We start from the raw sequence: 22257 nt of genomic DNA, 5'->3' as shown, positions 1-22257 counted from the left end.
AAGTCTGACTTCCGCCATCAGTTCGTAGAGGAGCCCATGGTCCTGTAGGATGTACCGCATCTATATCTGTCACGCACGTGCACAGTTGCCTGGTGCCAACGTCTTGTGGTTGCAAGAAAAACTGACTCACCATACGCAGATATACGGATCAACATAATAAAATGATCACGAGGACAGATGGTACTGTAATTGTAAGAAAACCAAAACTGCACACAACAAGATATTCCGAACATTGCGCAGACCTCCGGGTATGTATAATACGCTTTTCATACCACAACCGTAAGGACACAACCTCTCGGGTACATTAAAGAGCGCGCGCTTGGAACAGAGACAGTGGAGTCTGAAAACCTCAGTTTTCAATAAAAATTTAATAAATACTGGAATTTAAGTGGTCAATTAAGAATTTTCTGCTATCGAGTCTTCAAAATCTGCGCCAGACGTCGTCGTTCCTACGGTCTGGAAGTGAGCTTGTCACGAAGAAGGCTGACTTTAAAATAAAGAAAAGAAAGGATTTGCATACAAAACCCTTGTAACACATTATACTCTATAAAATGTTCCACCCTACTCGATCTCATCTTAAAATAAGTTGTCTTTAATACATTCTGTTAAACCCAACAGCAACTATATCATATATATATATCTGAGTCACATAGTCTGGATGTGGATGATCACCCAATAAATTTATGCTCGCATTTTATCTGGTATTTTAACATTTTTAATTGACATTTCACAGTTTGTATGTAATCGTATATTACATATAAGTTTTATTTATGCAGATGTCTTACCTATGGAGCTCATTGATTGGATACGTGTCAGAAACTATATATAAGCCCTGCAAACAGATGTCATACGCAAAGAAAGAACACCGTGCCCGACACGAGAGTTGAACCCAGGTCAGACTACTAGCCCAGATTTGAGCCCATTATAAATAAATACGCCGTACGTGTTCGCGCTAATGGCACGTCGGTCGTCGCGGTTGGTGCATCGTGTTGATAAGGGGGCGCTAGTACGAGCACTATCTGGAATTGCCTTTGTGGATAAATGAAATTGTATTAACCTCACATAACATCCACTGAAAACACTGACTAGTCCAGTGCCTCATGGTACGCCATAAGGGCTATTTGCATATCACGTGATATGCAGGTGCGCTTTCCCCGCTCCACATCTAATCCCATGTATTTTACAGTGTTTATATTCCTTTTTCGGTCTTTTCTTCGAAACGAATAATCAGTGCAGGTAGTGGAAAGGTACTTGTCTGCTGAACGTTTGGATAAATAAAATACAAGTACAGTTTTGTTAACGAAATTTCCGGGTGTCGAAGAAACAATAATCTATGGCTCGTGCACTGCGACTTGGCTACATTCGTGCGACTCTGTTACTTGTTTGTGTTTGAGACATCCCAGGATTTCGCATGACGTCATAAGATCCGCCATCTTACTGGAAGCAGTTGTGCGTATTTGCGTGAACCGTGTCTTTATTCTTTGCCAGAATTTGTAAGTGCATTAACGTTTTATAGTTTCATTAAAGTAAATTAATCACAATATAAACTTTACACTAATACAATTTTGAGCACTGTAACAATGTAGTTACTTTGAAGTAGTAACTCTTGGTATAGTGACTCAGGTCACGGAATGTAATCTACAATTCTACACTTTCAGTCCTTGCGGTAGAACTAACGTACGCCCGTGAACTGATTTGACTCATTAACATGAAGTGCATTAACTGTTCTTATTGATGTATTGCCATATTTTAACTATTCAGTTAGCGCATACTTAGGTCTCAAAGGTTAGGTTTGTTTAAAAGAAAAACTTGCTTCGTAAATGTGCTGGATAGCATGACGAATCACTGAGCATGACCATTCGATGAAGATAAGAATATCATCATGAATGATCCATCCTTAACCCTGATTGCCAAATGAATATTTATATTACTGTGTGTTTTTAATATTTTCAGACTATAATGTCTTTCCCTCCACGTCCACCTTACGGAATGCCGGGTATGATGCCTCAGGGATATACATTTGCACCAATGGGTAAGTGATGAAAGTAATAGGGTGGTTGAATATTGAGAGAGAAAAAATAATTGCTAGGCGAAACCGCGGTTCAGGAGAAGCAAGTAAGAGTCGGATTATATATCAGCAGTTATATTGATGCAGATAGATTATACACTACGTGTGTGCAGTATTTGTAGCATACACATTGTTCCATTCCAGCTTAGATATAAAAATTAATAATGATTTGTTTTTTTTAGCATATTTAGCATATAGCGTTGCGTCAAGTTTATGTTTGCAAAAGATTCATAAGCGTTAACACTGCCATGAGTGATAAAACCAAAAAAGTTCTTTTTTCAGGGGTAGATCATATTCAAGACAGTCATTTTAATAAAGCACTCCCCATCTAAATAATTATGAAAGTCCTTTCCAAAGAAATACCTGAAAATATTTTGTTAAGAAGCATGACCTGCTTTGGCAGTAGTAGGTGGAGGGAAGATGATGGTGCAAGTAAAGTTTATCATATAAATTTTATTAGCTATTTAGATTCATAAAATGGTTTTCACTGCTTACTCATTCTGGACTGCAGGATGGCTGTTTGCCACACTTGCTGATTTTGAGTATTTGCCTCAGTTTGATGTGAGCAAGAAAATACAAATAGTATTTATATTATATGACTAATAGTAATTTAGAAAAAAGCTTTTAAAATATAAGTTCTTTGTGAATTATATATCTATGAGATTTTCTGGGTAAGTTGATTCCAGTGAGTTGATAAATGCTTGGGAAGTAGTGGACTGAAGTAGTTTACCAGACAATTTAAAACAAAATTCTTGTAACTCAATAATAATCTATCCTTTTGGAAACCCTACTATGGTATGTCTCATTGTAAACAATATCTATTGACTAGAACAGGGTTGAAGAATCTTAGAAACTTTGTTATTGTGATGACCAGTTTAAAAAAAACAGCTTAAAGCTGTAGTGTGCCTTTATTAAAATTAACATTGAATACTAAACTTTTTACTTTTAGTGTTGCTTCTACCATTTCAGAAAATCTTTAGTACCCATTTGCATGTTGGATATCCGTACTTTGTGTTTCAGGTATGAACATGATGCCCATGCCTATGATGTCAGCTCCGGTGAGCATTAGTTACTATGAACGACTTAACCTACAGTTCTAGTTAGCATTTTACAATTACCCTGTATCTAAAAGTTTGATTTTTTTATTTTCATGTGCTTAGACAAAAGCATGGCTTTAACCTTCATAAGATATAGAAATTTCCTACTGCTGTCATTTTGTGTGTAGTTTATCATTAAGAAGAATATTTTATTGGTAACATAGTTAGGAAAAATAAAAAACCTTTTGTTGATGTCAGATTGGCATTTGTGCATTTTTTAATTAGCTACATTTAAGTTGCCGATAGCATTTCAACACTGATGGGTTGATTGTTTGTTAATAGATGATGCGACCTATGGGTTTGGCACCAACAGTAATGCCTACTCATCAGAAACAGGTGAAAAAGCTCATTCCTCAAGACATTCCAAAGGTAATATCATTAGATTTGTTAATCAGCATAGTTGTGAAGAACGAGGATGATGTTTATAAATGGCCCCGAATTTGAGGTTATTTTAGTGGCTAATATTTTTTAAAACATTTTATTTGAAGATTTTTGCAGTTAACTGAAGCAATTTTTTTATTTTTGTAACGATTTTATAGCATACTTCAAAAATTTCCAAAAGATAAAGGCCATAACATATTTTGAAATGAATAATTTTGAAGTTACAACTACATATGGATAGTTTTGTCAAATAATATCAGTAAGAGAATGTGCATGATCCTCTCCATTATTTGCAATTTATTTGAGCACATATAGTTCATAAACCACATCAGCTTAGGAGTTGAGCAAGAAGCTGTAACAGGCTTTATAATTTTAATAGGAGCTAAGGAGAAGTGCAAATTGACATGATAAACCGCCAGAAAAAATACTAGTATTTCTTTCAAGTTATAGTTTGATGTCCATTTATTCCTGTTGACTGGAACCAACACCACTACCACACCAAAAAAAAAAATTTTTTATCAGTGCATGGGGATTTTGCAAACTGTTGAACAGCATGGAAGTATCATATCACACTTGATTCCTAACTAACTTGTTGATTAAACAAAATTACTTTTTTCGTCTTATTGAATGATCTTGATGTATCACAGGACAAGAACGAGGAGAAGCCACCTGTGACCACAGTGTTTGTAGGCAACATTAGTGAGCGAGCTCCAGATATGATGATTAAACAGATGTTGCAGGTGATTATCTTTTAGTATGTTCAAAGCAGCAGACCTTTTCACACTATAGCAATGATGTACAATACTTATGTTGTATGTGTAGTGAGTTTTTTGTCCCAAGAGTAAATCCTTAGCTTAGAAATCCTCTAGAAGATTTTTTGATTTTTGACAGCCATTCAACCATATTTAAAAGAGCAGTTGCATGTAGCTGTAGCTAGTTTGGTTGGAGTGTGCTGTAAATTGTCATATATTGCATTTTTTGGTTTAATTTGGTTTTATCATGTGTGCTGTTCTCTATGTAAAGTAGGTAAGAGTTAAGTCTTGGCTATAAGAATTTCAGAAGCATTTTCACATTGTATAGTTTATCATGACTAGATGGAGGAGGTAGTTGGAGAGGAGTTAAGATCCCATTTATTTCCAATTAAAGAATGATCATGAGTATTTAAACATAATATATTTGTATGAATATAATTATACAAATTTGGTATTCTTGAATAGTGTATATACATGCATTTTTTTAAAATATAAATTATTTTATTCAGCGCTGTGGCAATGTCCTCAGTTGGAAGAGAGTTCAGGGAGCATCTGGAAAATTGCAAGGTAACTATGCTAAATGAGTTTTTATATTTATTTCTCAAGTGAACAAATCAAAAGCTATTATACTAAGTCATAAAGCAATTCATTTATTGCTGCAGTTCAACATTATTTATTATATCCCATTGGTTAGTTATATGGGAGTATTCTAAGTTACAAAAATAAGGCAGAACAAGAAGCAGCTACAGATAAGGATAAAGCAAGTGGTGCATTAGGAATAAAAAAGTGCAATCTTACATCTAGACTATTCTTAAGGCATCCTGTAATATACACTTACCTTGCATATGCACGATGTATTACAACACAATGCTCGACGAACCCCCTTCAGATGAGGATGAAGAAATTTATAGGTGAATAGAATCAAAGAGGCACAAATTCTGAGAAAGTCGCAAAGAAGATGGCAGAGAAGACCGTTATGTTTGCCCTTGGCGATTTTTTCCAGTTGGGCATTTTTAGAGCAACTGCTTTTCTCTTATATGTGATGTCTTTTTTTCCTGCTCCAAGTGACGTGTAACAAATGACATACACAAGATGCCATTTGTACTCGAAACAATACAAGACCTACCACAACTCACTACCCATCCCACAACATCATGCACTCAGTTCCTTGTCTGCATGTGACACCTGTTTACAGGCCCAGCTGCTTTTTTTTTTTTTGTAGCCTTAGTTGCTGGCTGGTCTAAAACACTGCTTATAAATATGTGCATTAATGGGATTTTTTTTTCTCCATTTCCAAGCTTTTGGTTTTTGTGAGTACGAGTGTCCAGAGGCAACCCTGCGATGTATACGTCTTCTGAATGAGTGGCAGATTGCAGACAAGAGGCTCGTGGTAAGTAAATTCAGAATAAGGTTGCATTTTATTAAGTGAGTATTCAGATCAGATGTTGCATTTAGGCTCTTCCATTTTACAGGACACTATGAAACCCTCGTATCTCTTGCTTATGAGATTCTGTCATAAGGACCTGTTGAAATGGCTGTTCTGTTTTAATGAATCTTGATGCTATATATTGACCCAGAGTGGACAGAAATAATAGGTTTTGTGCATTGAAGATTTGCAAAATTTGAACTCAGGTGATGTGGAACACTTGACCATTTCCCCCCCCCCCCCTTTTTTTTTTTTTTTTTCTTTGGCTAAGTAATGTACATCTAGCAGCTGGTGTAATTTTCATGAATTGCTCTGAACAGTTGTTTCTTGCATTTGAATGTGTTCTTTGGTTTTAGGTTAAAGTTGATGCAAAAACCAAAACTTTATTGGATGAATACCGCAAAAAGAAGAAAACAAAGGAAGATGGCACACACTTCAGGCACTAGCTCTCTGGAAAAGGACCAAAATAAAGAGAAGGATACTGACAAGGACAAGGAAACAGTTGATGCAAAAGAAAATGGAGAGAAGGGTGACAAGTCTGAGAAGGAAGAAGGGGAAGAAAGTGGAGCTGAAGGTGCAGAGGAGCTAGATGAGAACAGCAAACGAGAAGATCGAGTGGCCCAGGCTGGTCTGGAAGCAATCATGCGCGAATATGCCTTTGAACTAGCAAAAGAACCACCTGCATCTAAAAATGGTAAATTTCTTGTAGTCTAAAGCACATGTCTGTTGTCTTGTGGTAATGGGATAAGCCTACAATATGCACTATTCTTAAAGGCTTGTGGAGGAGAGGGAAATGAAGTATCCAAGGAGAAATTTAGTACAAATAATGTAACAGTGCATGTATTATGTACATTTATCCAGCATTTGATGAGAAGATCGTGAGACAAAATTGCATCAAGAGACAGCATAATGTTAGGTTTATGATTCATGGCAGAAATATCTATTACATCAACTACTGTTTGCAGGGGAGGAAAGAAGTAATTAGTTCTTTTGGGAATTAGCTTTGCAAAGTTTATTTGTCCTTACTTTTTTAAAATCTTGGTGATTAATGTTTCATTTTTATTAAAAGTTTTAGCTTGATTGCTTACTTTTACTTCTTTTTATGAATGAAATTCATTAACTTATTGTTGGTTCTGTTGAAATTATAATTAAATTTGTTTAGCAGGAGACAAAGAGGGGAAAACCACTGTTAAGAAAAAAGATGACAGAGAACCAAAGGATATTGTAAGTTCCTTGTTATATTACCTTATCTGGGAGATCACAATTGTTTGTTATGCCAGCATTCAGTGGAGCATGATTATTACTATTCTAAAAATAAAATTAAATATTCTGAAAAAAATTTATCAGATCCATTATTATGTCTTTGTTTTGTTTGTTTTTAGTAAAGCGCTTTGATTCCACCTTTAATTGTGGGGAAAAAAACTGCTATATAAATAAACTTATTATGATTCAATAAAATACCTTTGCCTGATGTACATAATAAATCATTTTATTGGATCTGGGTTACAGTTTAAAGTTATATTGCCTGTAGAGGTAGATAATACCATAAAAACTGGTGATGACTTGCAAAGAAAAGACAGATACATCTGTTTTATTCTGCTTGTATTTTTTTTTTTTGTTTTTTGCCCTTCGCACCTCCAGGTGCATAGGCCATCGACGACAGTTTACTGTTGTCGATGTTTTTAGTAGCAAGGATTTGTTTTTACGCCACGCCAACCGGCCGGGCTTGGGACCGTCCTTGGCGGAGAGCAGCAGCCCTTAAACAGATGCCCACGTGCAGAGAAAGAACGCGTGCCCGAGACGAGAAATACTTCACTGTATTGGTGATAACAGCGCTAACCGTTTTATTCTGCTTGTATAGTGTTTGTTAATTTTAAAATTTTGTCCTAGAAAGATGGTAAGCAAATCTAACAAATGGCATGGAGATTAAAGTGTAATTTTTGTTGACAGGGCTTTGAAGACATGGATTTAGAGGAAGAGAAGCGTGACATTATCAACAGAGAAATTCGCATGTTTCGAGATCTACACAAGGTGAGGCTATGAGTAATGTTATGTTCAGTATTTAGTAGCTTTTAAAAAAAAATGTTAGAGGCTTTTCAGACTGTTGTTGATTTTTGCAGAGACAAGTGGAACAACCATTATATCTGTCCCGAGATGATTACAGCATTGCGATGGCTTTTTAAAAAATTATATATATAAATGAAGACATTTTTGTGGTGTCCAGTTTGACATTTTAAATCAAAACCAAACTCGCAAGAATAAGACATTTTTGCTGCAGATGTTTTTCCTTTTTAAACAACAGTTATTACTACTGCGAGAATCAAAGGAGCACAACATTTTAGTCATTGATAAAGTTAGTTTTCCTTGAGTCTTTTGTTTGCATGATTACACAAAAAGTCTTTGATAAAAAAGAATTTTAAAACGAAGTTATGTTTCTTTGCTCTTCGTAGCTTTAAAAGCACTTAAGGTTTTTTTTTTTTACCTCCTTTTTATTCTGTCCTCAGTGCAAAAATATTAAGATGTATATTGAAACATAAAAGATTTTTAAAAGAGTGACATCGGATATGTGAGCAACGTAAACACAACAGTTAAAATTTCTTTGAGCTATGCTTCTGTTTCAGACTTTTTCTTTTAATTCATGTAGAAATTTTTTTCTTAAAATTTCTTAAGAAGCCTCATCATAATGAGAAATGAATTTGTTTAACAAATTTATCTTTTTCTTTAAAAGACCCTTAAAATTTACATTGAGGTACAACTTAAGCTGTAATCAAAGCCTTCAAACTTAAGTAATATAACAGCTTTCTTAAAGGGAGTGTTTTTGTTTTTCTTCTTGGTTAAAAGCAGAATTTTGTACATACTTGTCTCTGACATGAAATTAATAGGTTTCATTTCGTTGCTTGTAAAATTACTAGATGCCTCTAAGTGCAAGTGACCTGTGCATCATGAAATCAAGTTAAATAAATGCTCTTCCTGGGTAAGTGTTTGATAAATCACTGTATATTCAATATTGCTCACTTTGAATTCTTCATTACAACAGAGAGCTAATGGTGAGTACTAATATGTCCATAAAATGAGACAACCTGGATGAAAAAATACGGCTTTGTTATGCAGTATGCAAAAGGAAGTAAATTACAGCATATTAGCAGCATTGTGATTCTTATTTGATCAGTGGCACAAACTATTTGCTTTATTGACTGGGAAGTGAATTGCAGAAGGTAACCAAAACCTTCAGAATGGTGGGTATCCTAAATTCTGTTATTTGTAGGCATTTGCATAGACATTTAAGAAGACCACTATGACTGGTGAAGATTAGGTGTTTAGGTAATTTATTACATTTAAAGCAAGAAGAAAAAAGAAGCCAAGAAATAAACAGGTTAGTGCCTCTACAATTACTTTTGCTGCTCTTTAGTCCATGTTACAGATTGTGTTTCCAGAGGTGGGTGCCTTGACTTTTGGATATAGGTGTCTGATGTGATTGTATTGGCTTTCTTGTATTTTCTTTTAATTCTTGCTTGAATAGCATTGCACAGCTACCTTCAGATGTTAAATTGCCTTGCAGGCTAATATTTTACTTTGAAATGAGCCGGAAATGGCGAAATTGCTTAGTACCTTTACTTCAGTCTACAAATGCATTTTTCGGTGAGTCTTGTGCAGTGTTGACATAACCATCCCCTCCGTCCTGTCCTCTCTGTCACCTTTTGCCATGCAAATTTAAGAATTGTGATGAGCACAGATCTACAGTTTTACTTAGATTTCTACCACAATGTCCAGTTTACTGCTACCAGCTCAAGCTCCCTTTTCTTAGTCACTGCAGTACTCCAGCACAGCATGGTAAGAGCATTAGGGAGCCAGCATTTTCAGCATCAAGGGCAAACACAATTTTGGGTGATATTTTAGATAGGGAAAAGATTAGCTTGTTCTAGTGTTTGACGTGGAATGATGAATTCCATATACATGTATATTAAAGCAAATAGGACAGATATTAGCAGTATGTGTGTTGATTTGCACGTACCCTCAGCATAAGAATCTAATGTAAACATGATTTGCATATTCTACACTTCCCTAAGCCTTTGATATATTTGAAGCATGTGAAGACTTCAGTTGATGAACAGGTGCTGCTACTTTTTTTTTTTTTTTGTGAAGGAAGGTTTTGTTTGCTTTTTTACAGAAATTTTTGTCTGTGTTCCCCACCTCTTTCCGGGGGAAATCCCTTTCTAAAGTGTTGTGTTATTTGGAGCCATTGTTGATCATTGATAACATGAAGCACTTCACTGTGGATGTTGATCTTATGTGCACAGCAGTGAAGGAAATGATGATGCTAGTGTAGAGAGGGTGGGTGGGGTCCAGGAGAGCATAACTTTGCTTTTGTGTCATAAGCAGCGACCTGTATCGAGGAAAATGTCATTCGATTACGTAGAGCCAAAATGGAGGAACATCTAATGGCGGACGCCAACCACCAGGCATGGAGGCGGGGAGGACCTGTGGTGATGTACACCAATGTGTAGACTCGGCTTTGGTTTTGTGGTTAAGATTGATGCCAAAGGTCATGCCCAAGAATGACTTTCAGTCTTTGCTATTTGTATCTCAGTCAAAGCTTTTCATGATTAACTTTCTTAGGATAAACATATTGTTTGCAAATTCAAATCTAGGAACATTGAAAAGTTTATGAATTCTGTGGTAAATTGGTATGCAAACTCTTTAACCAGCAGCCAAATCTTATGTCTGTAGAGATGATTATGTGGCGCTTTTCTCTTTTTAAATTAAATCTAAAAATTAAAATACATCTTGCAGAAATACTGTGCTTGAGCAGCTGTTGTCAGTTTCTTTTCTTTGCCAACAAGTAGTAGGATTCGAAACACTTTGGGTGTTTGTACCTGCAAGGGATTTTTGAATACATTAGCACGGAGGCAGGGTGCCTTTGTCCTCGCTCTCAGGAAGTCTCATCTTTATTGCTTGCTTGTGTTAAATTGTTAAAATATTGTACAAGCATCCAGCTAAAACACAACCAAGCAGTTCAGCTGGCGTTAATGGACTCAAAAGATTATATCCTGAGAACAAAAATTCTTGCTCATTATGAGATTAGCATATTGACAGTCAGTGTGAAAAAATTTGGTATTGTTATTGAAATAAAAAATATTAAATGAATGAGCATGCTGTCATCACTTAAGTAGGAGGTAGAATACAAAGAGAGCAGAAATATTTATGCATACAGGTAATAAAAGACAAACATAGAAGACAAAGAGTAATCAGAACAACCAATAAGGATGGAGAGTGTCGTAAATCTGAAGGGAAAGATGAGCATGCAAACTTATTAATTGACTATAGTCACAACTATTGACAGCTTTGTCGACTGATATAAGGAGTAATGCTCATGTGCTAATTAATATTGCTTATTAGACTGTTTTTGATTAACACAAATATTAAAATTATGCACGGTCATTTTGGAATGCATTATTTATGTAAATTTGACTTGTGCCTTGCAGTGATTAAGGAGCAAAGTCCTTACCACAATTGTAAATGTTGACAGCATGTGAATAATGAGTCTTAATTATTAAGAGATAATAGGGAGTGGTACAAAAGAGCTTTATGGATACTTTTACTGGTTTAATGTGCTGCCATTTTTTTATTATTAAAAGTTGTGATTGGATGATTGTTAGTGTGTGTTAGTATACAAGGTTACCTACACTAACAGCATGTGCAGATGTGTGGGCATGTTATAGGCAGATATCAGTTATTTTGTTTTAATAGCACATGTAACAGTCCAGCGTTTATTGGTTTTCTTTAATGCTATTAATGTTGCAAGCTTGGCTGTGGAAGGGTTAAGCATTCTCTTTTTCCCAGTTTAGTAATCTTTGCTAATGATCTGATATGTTTTTGATTTAGAGCTTTGGCTGAGAGACATAGCAATGGGTAAATAAATCATAACAAGATATTCCAACTGTCTCTATGTATATTTCTTGTAGCTCAACTAAAAATAAATTGGTTGCAGTTAAATTTTCGTTATTATAGAAGAAAGCCATGTAGGCTGACTTGTGCAGTCCTGAATTCCCCCAGATATGTCAGTTGGAATAATCTTGTAGATGGCTGTGTATTATTGCATAAACTGAAATTTTGTAAAAGATTTTACTAAAAGTTTGTTCCCTTTTCTTTTTTATTGTTTAAAGGATGATGAAGAAGAAGACAAAGAAAAGGAAAGACGAGAACGAGATATGCGCATGGAAGAAGTTAGGCGTAGACGAGACCGGGAAAAAGAAAGGGAAAAGGAAAGAGAGAGGGAGAGGGAACGTGAAAGAGAGCGGGAACGGGAACGAGAGCGAGAGGAAAGAGAGCGTAAAAGAGAATTAGAACGAGAACGTGAGAGGACGCGCTCTCGCTCTAGGTCCAGTTCACGTGGTCGCTCAAGAAGACGCCAGAGGTCACCTTCAAGAGAGAGATCGAGGGATAGTTCTCGAGACAAGTTAGTTTTCTTTCTTCCTGTTTGCTGGAAACATTAACTTTTGGAGTGTTCTTTTTTAATAATTTATATCAATATATTCACTTAAGAGCTTTGTGAACATGACTTTTATTAGAAATTTATTTAGGATATACCCAATTAAATGTATATTTTTATTTTTAGTAAGCAAATCACCTTCTACTGAAAATAAGTTCCCTTTGTGACAGTCACTCTGTAGGCACAATGCAAGTATAGATATATGTTGTTTGAAGCATGTAAACCAGACAGCAAGAGATGTGTATGTTGTTTTGGGTACTTGTGTGGTTTCCAGTTAACGTGTTGAAATAAGTCTGAAGCAAAATGTATTATTTTATGTAAATGTTTCTAGAAGGAAAGAACGAGAAATTGAGGAGGAAGAGGAAGCCTATGAACGACGAAAACTTGAAAAAAAGCTGAGAGAGAAGGAGGCTGCTTACCAGGAGGTTGGAAGCTTGATATGCGTAGCAATAAAGGGAAATGTACACTATGTCTCACCCCGTTATGAATCTAGAAATGCATGATTGTGGAGTTGTTGGGAGTGATTGGGTGTCAGGTAAGAAATTGTCATTAATCTGAAAGTGATTACAACAAAGTAAATGCAAAAAAAAAAAAAAAAAAAAAAAAACTTGTTTTGTATCTAGATAATCTAACATGAAATACATAAATTTTAATGGAAAAGAATTGTCCCCACAGAACAGCAGCAATAAATATTTAAGGTATATCCACCATTGTAATGTATAGTAACAAGTTTTTTTTATTATTTCAGCGCCTAAAGAACTGGGAACAGCGTGAACGGAAAAAGGCCAGAGAATATGAAAAGGAAAAGGAGAGGGAGGAAGAGCGAAAAGCTGAAGAGGTAAGGAGCAGTCTTAGTCTTTGTCAAAAGTTAAGGTCAGGTGCAGCTCAAGAAAATAGATTTGGAGTGACTTGGTCTAATTTGAGATAATGTCAGATTTTGATATGCATAACGTTAGCGTGGGTTTTTATTACAAAGTATGCGTTTTAATGTTAAATTTATTTTTCACACCTATCCTTAACTACTTTCTGTCACTGATACCAAAAATTTATTTTCTTTAACCTTGGTTACGCACGCTGATTGTGCTAAGCCTGATGTGTTGTCTACTGTTGGAATAGGCATTCTCTCCCCTAACTCCACTACACAAGTGAAAGGCCTATGTTAGAAATAGTTTCAAAGCCACTTTCAGCATTTTACTGGGTCACCCTTTTCTGAATTGTTCATGGCTATTGGCTTGCAATTTAAAACAATGTGATCCGTTTGGTTTTTTAACCCTAACAGGGAGCACTTCCGTCATCAAAATGGCTTACATTTGTTGATACATTCCAACTCAGTTGTGATTGACGCATAATTTGTTGTATATCTTTTGATTTATGAATGAAAAGAATAAATCTTGGAGTGAGAAACATTTTCAGAAGTTGTAAAATCGAAATGTATTGACCATTCAAAGAATTAAAACAACTACTGGGAAATACCATGTTCCGAAAAAATGTTGGAATATTTGAGATAAGACTATTTATCCCAATTTAGGGCAGCTCGATATTAAAAGATAAAACAGTACCACAATATATCGTTATTTGCCAAACGGACTTATGCATTTATGGTTCAGAAAACTGCATTCATTCGTACACAGTAATATTGAGAAGTTGCACGATCGAAACAACAAAGGACAGCTTTAATCTGCTGGTCCTGCATGCAGGTACACAGAATTGGCAGCCCAATAACAGGTGGAAAAATTCTCCCAACAAGACATTAAAAATTATAAATTGATAGTCTCTTGTGTTGCATCATTCTGCGCCTTCCTTTATTATTACCTCAGATGGATGAATGTTGCAGTCACGAGAGGCAAGGCGCTTGAAGGAATTCCTAGAAGACTATGATGACTTGCGAGATGACCCAAAGTTTTACAAGTAAGAGCGCAACAATTTCTACTATTGAATCCCGTAATTTGACCAGTTGTAATTAACAAACCTGAATGATCTAGTTTTCTTAAACTTTTCATAGAACAGGTTTTTACTCTTTTTTAGGAATGTTCTTATAAAGACTTGTTGGTACTGATGCTGCTGATTATACTGAAAGTTGTTACAGATCATCATAGTTATGGAAAAGTGATTACTTTAAGACAGAAATATTTGATCTGAAGTGATTTAAAATTTTGAACAAATATGAATTGGAAGTGGATGAAAGTTTTTTTTTAATTATCTAAAGAAGGGCTGAACACGATAACTTTTGTTGTCAATGACATTTTTTAAAAAATCTAAAATCAAACCCCCCACTGGCATTTAGTGTTGTTTGACGGTGACTATTTTCGATCATCAGGGGCAGCCCGCTATTACGACGCCAGAAAGAAAGAGAGAAAGAAAAAGAAGCAGATGCCCGTGACAGACAAAGAGAAAAAGAGGAACTGGAAGAAATTAAAAGAAAGTTGCTTGACCAGGGACATCCTGACCCAGAAGCAGAACTTGCCCGGGTAACTGTTCTTTATACATTGTGAATGTTGAGCATTGTTACATTGTAGGTTGAGAAGTGAACGGTGGAAGGAAAAAAAGGAGTGAAAAAATCTGTTAGAACTTTCATATTACATCATGGCAAAGTAAGGCTTAACTGAGAGGAGGCTACCAATCTGATTTCATAAACCACTAGAAATTCAGTTGCAAATAATCACAATTCAGCACAAATGATCAGTCACAAGCAATATCTTTTTAAAGAAAATCTTTTAACTTCTTTTAAGGTGGGAAAAAAATGTGAATGGTCGTTTTAGTTACACCACATCTTTATACATTTTCACAAAATGTTGTATACAGTTTGGGCAGTTCGCTTACAAGTGAAAGGGGAATATGTTTTGTTTAGAGGTCACTCTGTTATTGTCTGCTATTGAGTGCAAAATATGCATGAACACTTTTCAAAATAAACTGGGGCATTGGGGGGGCTTGCAGACCTTCTTTCTTAAAAAGCAAGAAATCATTGGTTTACATTGCACTTAAGTATTCACATGTGTTAATGACAATAACATATTCTTGAATTTTGTTAATGATACTAATTTCAGCTGTTTAAGGTGTATGGTGATGAAGTGATGCCAATGAGTCCTAGAAACTAGTCATATAAATTCACATGCATGCTTACACTCTACAGATTGAGAGAGAGCGGGAAGAACATCTCAGGCCAAGGTTACAGCTAGTTGAGGTGGCTGAACGTGCTTCATCTGAAGTTTCTGATCGAGCTCAGGTGAAGGAGGAGTCTGAAGATGAGAAGCCAGTCAAGCCCAAACTGACTCCAAGCACTTTGCGTGAAACTCGGCCAATAGATTCTGCTCCTAAGACTTTTTCAGAAACCAACACGCCAGTCACAGATGATGATGCATCACGATTAAGTGCTCCAGGTCACTTTATGGAAGAGGATTCATCATCACAGTCAGCTTTTGCGCCTTCTCTAAAAGAAGAACCTATGAAATTGGGTTTTGGCTCCCTTAAACTGGGTAAGCAACGCTGCGCACTGACTGCTTTTATAATTGAGGTTTAATATTTATGATTTCAGACGACCCCACTTATTGAGATTGGCATTAATGTTAAGGAGATTTTGCATTCAGCAGGAAGAGTACTTTTAACATGAAGTCTGCTTATCACATTGCAAAGAGTGAGCAAATCTGTGGTGCGCATTAATGAGCAGTTAAGAAAGGAACAAAATGAGAAAAAGTTTTCTTCTGTGCTGTTCACTCATGAATCGTTATATTAATGAAGTTTAATTTAAATTGGCAACAAGCAAAGAAAGGAGAAGTAACGACTGCTGACCCACAAACATTCAAAACTACAGCCAGTTAACCACTTTGCTGGTAATCTTTTGTAGTAAACTTGTGCTGAGAGATGGTGTAGGATTTGTAGGTGTTTGCATTTCCAGATTCATATTCTGTGTCTTAATTTCAAGAATAAATGTGCTTTTCACAGGGGTAGGGGTAGCAAGTTTGGATAAAGCCATTTTAAAGGACCACACAAGTGCAACATTTTTTCTTTATATTTGGTTTTTTCTTTATGTTTAGGTTCTCTTTAGGTTAAATTCATTTCAAAATTATAATTCCCAACATACGAGTACGTAATTATTACTTAATTTTCAAGATATAACACATCAGCACTCTTACCTGCCAAGACAAAGACTGACGATGTGTTTGATCATCAGCCTCCAGATGACGTCCCTGTCTACACTAGTTTAAGAGAAAAGCATTATTATTTCTCATGCCTCTTTGTCATAAAATACCTCCGGGATGTGTTTTTGTGATACTTTACCCTCTATTTCCAGTGAATTTTGCTGAGCACTTGTGTTCTTTAATAAAATTTGAAAAAATTATTGAAGCTATGTTATTTGATACATTATCTAAATCCAAGAGCAGAGGTAGTGATCTATTGTTAAGTATATTACAGCATGTATGTATATATTGGCAAAAAAATTATTCGTTTTGCTGTTATAGGTGCAGTGAGCAGCCCAAGTGAAAGTGGAAGCATTGGTCATACGCCAGCCCCCTCAAGTGGTAGCGGTATGTCCTTAGGAGCAGCACCGATCGTTATGGGTGGGGCAAATGCCAAACGCAAGAAGTTGACAGTTGGAGATGTTTTCAACCAAGATGATGATGAACAGCCATCAGAAGGAAAACGTCGTAAACTTATTCCTCTGGACTATGACGATGACAAAGCTGGTGTAGGGGAAGAAAAGAAGCCAACGACAGCAGAAGAGAAACGCCAGCGCATCAAGGGCTTGATTGAGAGTATACCTACAGCCAAGGAAGAGTTGTTCAACTTTCCACTAGATTGGAGCATTGTGGACCAGGTCTGATTGTCTTATGCATCTTTCATTCTTGACATTTCATAAACTCCAAACACTTCACAGCACTACTTTACCAGTTCAACCCCCCTTTTTGTCAGATTACTACACCTTGGCTCAGAACTTATCTGGCATGAAAGATGTGAGGAAGAGTCAGGTTATTAGAGGTGCGATATACCAGACATGCTTATGAGTAAAAGGAAAAGCTGTTTTAATCTTTCTTCAGGCTCTGATGGACAAACGCATCAAGCCTTGGGTGACAAAAAAGATTGTTGAATACATTGGAGAGGAAGAGCCGACATTGACGGACTTCATTTGCCAGAAGGTTGTTGCTCATAGTTCCCCTCAGAGTATACAGAATGATGTGGCAATGGTAAGTCTACAAACATTTCCTCTGTGCGAATATAATAGCTAACTCCACTGAAATCGCTGCATTTTATATGTGCTTTTAGCACCAAAGTTTTAAAACACATCCTCCCACCTATGCTATTCTAATTAACATTTTTTAAAAACTGTGATCTGCAAGAAATTCTTTGTAAACCTAAAAGAAATAATGTATGCAAAAGAAGCAGCGGTAGGGTCCATCATGAAGAACAAATTAAAAGAATTCCCAATTTTATTTAAAATATGCATATTAATCAAAACAAACAGTTGATTTAAAGCTTAAAATTTTTAAGTGTGATCAAATACAACAAAACACCCAATTGTAAAATATTAAATTGGTATGTTAACAACAAAAGTATATACATGATCATGATGAAAATGCTTTGTTAAATTCTGATCAGAACAGATATGTACATTTTTTTCAAATTTTAAGCAAAAATAGGTTTTGGATTTTTCATCAAAATCAGATGAGCATAATTATAGATTAAAAATTCATGTATCACTTTTTGGTGAAATTATGTTGATATTTGATTGTAGTGTACCTGACAGTTGACACTTTTAAAAATCTCACTCAAATGACTGTCCAGTTTTTACTGGTAGTAGACAGCACGATGCAGGCCAGATTGTGCTGCAATAAGTTGTTGTAGTCATGCTTCCTGGTAAAAAGATTTTATCACTCATGAATTTTTCCCTCCACAGGTGCTGGATGAGGAAGCAGAAGTATTTGTTGTCAAAATGTGGAGACTTTTAGTTTATGAGACTGAAGCCAAAAAGCTTGGACTGGTGAAATAATAGTTTCCGAGGAAAACAGACTGAAAGTGTGAAAGGATGTATGTTTTTATTCTTGTTGAATAAAGAAGTTAACAAAACATGACTTGTCTGTTATCCAACGCATGCTTCGAGTCCAGCTCTATATCAGAAGTCCCAGCTTAAATCTTATCACTTCAGTCAGTTTACAGAATGGATTCAGACTTGAGTAGGGGCTCTAGAGATGAGTCGGATAATGCACGATGAACAGGGGAGTCTTCTCTGAGTGCTGGAACAGGGTGGTTGAGAAGTTTTATGCCTTTCCCACCGCAAAGAGGAGGTATTTGCACAAGAGGTGGATGTTGTAACATTGTGGCTGTATCCTGAAAAGAAGAAAAAAAAAGGTTTTTATAGATTTCCCACCACCCCATTTTTCTATTCCTCCCCTATTTTTTCAAATTTATAAGAAAATAAAAAGCCACTGCCCAAGGAGACATCAAGTGAAAAACTTCCCACGTTTCACTTTAAAAATGATGGCTACCTTATATGAGCCAAACAAGTCACAGGTTGCACCCATTAAAATTCAGTAGGATCTCATCATATATATTTCACAAGGGACGTGGGGAAAGAGGCCTTGTGATTGTAATTGAGTACAAACAAGCACAACATACACTGCTTAGCAATACAAGAACATGAAGAAATGCAGAGATGGGAGTGTGGAAGAGAAATGACAACAAGATGGACTTTTAGTCCAGTTTGGAAGGCATGTGTAGACGGGAAGCAGGCCATTCCAAATACTGGGGGCTGGAGAAGGAGAAAAAGCAAGACATCTCAAGTCTAAAACGTAGAATAGGGAGAAATTTGGCATGGGCCAAACAAACTGACCTGCAGGGCTGTGATGGCAACAAAAGCTCAGGCCATGAACAACACAATAGCACGGCAAGCTTGAATTAAATTCGATGCAAGCCCTAACTGGCAGCTAGTGGAGATCGCAAACGAGCCTTTTGATTCTGCTTATGGAATGCAATGCAAGCAGCATTGTTCTGAGCTTGTCAAGCAGATCTATGAACAGAGAGTAGTCCAGTCTGGACAACACAAATGCCGACAAGCTGCTTGGTGGAGACAATAGAGATGTCCGATGCAGCTAATCCTGCGCAGTTTGAGAAAGGTGGATTTGCAAACTGAGTTTACATGATTCTCGAATACAATGTGTTGAAAAGAACTCGGAAATTTCTGACAGACTGGGAGAAAGTGAGTGACGGAGACAGATGTTTAAGTGTGTGTGCAGAAGATATCTGGATGACTTCAGTTTTCTCCCCATCGAGCTTTGTCCGCCAATATCCAGTGTTTTCTGAGTACTGGTGAACAGGCTGTGGAATTGGCAACCTGGGCCAGGAGCTATCATCGGCATACATGTGTTTCTGCAATCCAAAGAGGCAGATCACAGGGCCAAGTGGCTGGATATAGTAAACAAAAGAGGACTGAACCCTGAGGTATTCCATGAAGCACAGCAGCAGGTTCTGATGCGGAGGCATGCACACTAACAGACTGGGTAGGATCAGGCAAGTAGGAGTGAAACCAACGTAGAAGAAAGTTATAGGACAGCAAAAATCATCAAAAGATGCAGTATACTTAGTATGATGAAGAGCCCGACTTGAAATTTACCTGAGAAATAGTGTTTAGTGTTTGAAGAATGTAGTCAAAGTCTGGCCGTTCTTCAGCTCTGTGCATCCAACAGGACAGCATCAGTTCATACCTGTAATGACCCAGCACTCTTCTAATGGTACACTCAACCCGACTACTTCAGGATGCAAGCATTTGAGGCTAAAATTTTCTTAGAATTCAAAAACTAACATTTCCTGTGAAATTGAGAATATTATAAAAATATTTCTGTAATATAAATGATTTTGTATTAAAAGCAGAGAATTGAATTCAAACATCACTTGCCTTATTCAGTATTTTATCTGTTTATAGTGCAGTTCAATATTCGCATTAGCAACTTAAGTCACGCTACATGCTAATTTTTTCTTATCAAAGGTAAAAAAATTGACCAGATGCATAATTTTAGCTGATAAAGGGAGAAAATTCATGACACATTAATCCCTTAAGGTACATTTGTTGCTTCCCTTTTACTTTGACGTATTTTTTCCCCAATGAAGTTCTGCCACAGACCAACTTTTTAGTCCGTCAGTAATCATGATGCACAGCTTCAAATAGATTAGCAACTGATAAGGATGAAGTTGCTATAGGCAGTGGGTAAAGCAAATGGTTTTCAACATGAGCATTGCAGGTTTGGTTCCCAACTGATATTTTTACTGTGATATACACAATTTGGTTTTAACTTTTTTTTTTTTTTATGATGAGAGTATGCATTTGAACATAATAAATGTGCATAGACAGCATTGGGATGTAGGTTTTCTCTTGGCAGAATGATTGAATGTAATCAGCTACTACTTTGGGTTGTTTGCTCATGCATAGAATGGGCTATTGGCAGAACCTCATGGAAAAAATATTGTCACATGGTGTAACCATGCTGCTCATATACATGCTTAAGAGCTGTAAACCACTCCATGTGCTAGCAATGTGAATGCAATATTAACACTTATCCTTCCCTCCCACCTCGATGAAAAAATACTACTCAACAGTGGTTGTGGGCAGCTATGTGGTGCAACCAGACGACCACCAATGTGCAGGAAGTTCATTACTTCTGTGTTGTTCAGACCCGGGTAAGGCATGCAACCCATTGAAAATATTTCCCAGAGAACCACTCCATAAGACCTGCAAGTGAATATAGTGTATGTGTAAAAGCTGTAAGAGGAAAATTTTAACAGTTGAAATAGCCTATCATAAAAATTTATGTTTGTGTCTCCTCTGGCATTTATGTTTTCAGCTGCTTTTTGATTAAATGTTGACGCAGCTGGAAGCTCTATAGCTGTGTGGTTAGCACACTTGACACAACTGCAAGATTGTCAGTGACTGAAACTCCCAGAAACAAAATGGAATCTGATTTAACATAAATTACTAAATATGATCAGGAAACTATAGGGAGGTTATTGTCTCATACATTATAACATTTTTTCTTCATTTAAATTTCTTACCAAACATCAGTTTTTGTAGTAAAAATGCCTTCAGTGAATGCCTCGGGAGGCATCCATTTAATGGGTAGAAATGCTCTCCCCTCTTTTCTGTAGTAGTCTGACCTAAAAACAAAAACCAAACAAACCCTGATGCATGTGAGTTATCCCCAGAGACATCATGGCTTTAAGAACAATATTTTGTTTCCTCCATAAATTTCTACATCCTAGTTACTAAAAAGTCAGAGAGAGAGAGAAACCTCTCTGGAATAGTAGGGGTGGGAAATGGAGCTTTGAACTGAGAGATCACATAGCTTGCTCATCTTATGCTAAAGACCAGTTCTCATCTACTTCAGGATCATCTATAATGTAGCATTTTCAGAGTTAGCAATTGTAAAATTGAGTGAGATATCAACTCGTGAATCCTTCTGCCTGTGGTTAAACCAGCTTGTAGAAATAAGACACGCTCAGTTTTACAATTTAAAGGCGAGGTGTCACTGGAAGAGTACAGGTATCAACTGAAGGATATACCAAGGGCTATTTTTACTAGACCAGTTTTCCTTAAATTACTTTTTTTTTTAATGGACTGCTTGGAAACATACCTGTACACATCCCTGGACATACCAAAGTCAGCAAGTTTTGCCACTCTCTCTGGTCCCTTAGTTGTCAATAGGCAGTTACGTGCGGCAATATCTCTATTTAGAAAAAATAACCAATCGTCATAATACATGAAGGTTATAATTGGATAATGCAGGCTGTTAACAACTATTATCATTTGTATCAACAAGATAAAAAGTTATGAACCATGAAATGACACTTTAAATAATTTTCAATAGAATTTAAAGCATTAATGCATTACCTGTGAATAAAATGATTTTTCTCCAGATAACTGCAGCCAGCTGCAATATCTCTGGCCAGATCAACTAGATCATTAATAATGAGGTTGGATGGCTTATTCTGAAATCAAAAACAAAACTTGTTGACTGATGTTGTGTTTGAGTTTGCTTTCCCATGGACATAAAATAAGTTAA

The 22257-nt window shown here is 36.4% G+C and overlaps 2 protein-coding genes across 4 annotated transcripts in view; one reads left to right on the top strand and one right to left on the bottom strand.

The window, feature by feature from the left end:
- The first annotated feature begins 1251 nt into the window (after positions 1 to 1251).
- LOC112569872 (RNA-binding protein 25-like) lies at positions 1252 to 18274 on the top strand. Of its 2 annotated transcripts, XM_025247910.1 has the most exons (20): positions 1252 to 1493; positions 1954 to 2032; positions 3089 to 3126; positions 3448 to 3534; positions 4194 to 4286; positions 4808 to 4865; positions 5597 to 5688; positions 6081 to 6133; positions 6177 to 6418; positions 6887 to 6948; positions 7675 to 7755; positions 11889 to 12181; positions 12546 to 12639; positions 12963 to 13052; positions 14049 to 14122; positions 14532 to 14682; positions 15345 to 15687; positions 16672 to 17027; positions 17248 to 17394; positions 18105 to 18274. In XM_025247910.1, exons 2-20 carry the CDS (start codon positions 1960 to 1962, stop codon positions 18195 to 18197), a joined length of 2520 nt encoding a protein of 839 aa, XP_025103695.1. In that variant the 5' UTR covers positions 1252 to 1493; positions 1954 to 1959; the 3' UTR covers positions 18198 to 18274. The 2 variants fall into 2 exon arrangements, with proteins under 2 accessions (XP_025103695.1, XP_025103694.1); XM_025247909.1 differs by lacking the exons at positions 1252 to 1493; positions 1954 to 2032; positions 3089 to 3126; positions 3448 to 3534 and having other exon boundaries at positions 4203 to 4286; positions 6081 to 6418; positions 6890 to 6948.
- Positions 18275 to 18321: 47 nt separating this feature from the next.
- LOC112569873 (ALK tyrosine kinase receptor-like) overlaps positions 18322 to 22257 on the bottom strand; it is a 45973-nt gene continuing 42037 nt past the window's right edge. For both annotated transcript variants that reach the window (XM_025247911.1, XM_025247913.1), the window contains exons 11-16: positions 22086 to 22183; positions 21829 to 21921; positions 21251 to 21352; positions 20796 to 20930; positions 19818 to 19908; positions 18322 to 18535 (exon numbers count right to left, since the gene is read on the bottom strand). In XM_025247911.1, the coding sequence (XP_025103696.1) occupies positions 18359 to 18535; positions 19818 to 19908; positions 20796 to 20930; positions 21251 to 21352; positions 21829 to 21921; positions 22086 to 22183 (696 nt within the window). In that variant the 3' untranslated portion in view covers positions 18322 to 18358. The remainder of the gene's footprint in view (positions 18536 to 19817; positions 19909 to 20795; positions 20931 to 21250; positions 21353 to 21828; positions 21922 to 22085; positions 22184 to 22257) is intronic.

This window comes from Pomacea canaliculata, linkage group LG8 (assembly GCF_003073045.1).
Source record: "Pomacea canaliculata isolate SZHN2017 linkage group LG8, ASM307304v1, whole genome shotgun sequence".
In the NCBI taxonomy this organism is placed as follows: domain Eukaryota; kingdom Metazoa; phylum Mollusca; class Gastropoda; order Architaenioglossa; family Ampullariidae; genus Pomacea; species Pomacea canaliculata.
The sequence above is the reverse complement of the archived record's forward strand: the minus strand, read 5'-3'. Positions and strand labels throughout refer to the sequence as shown.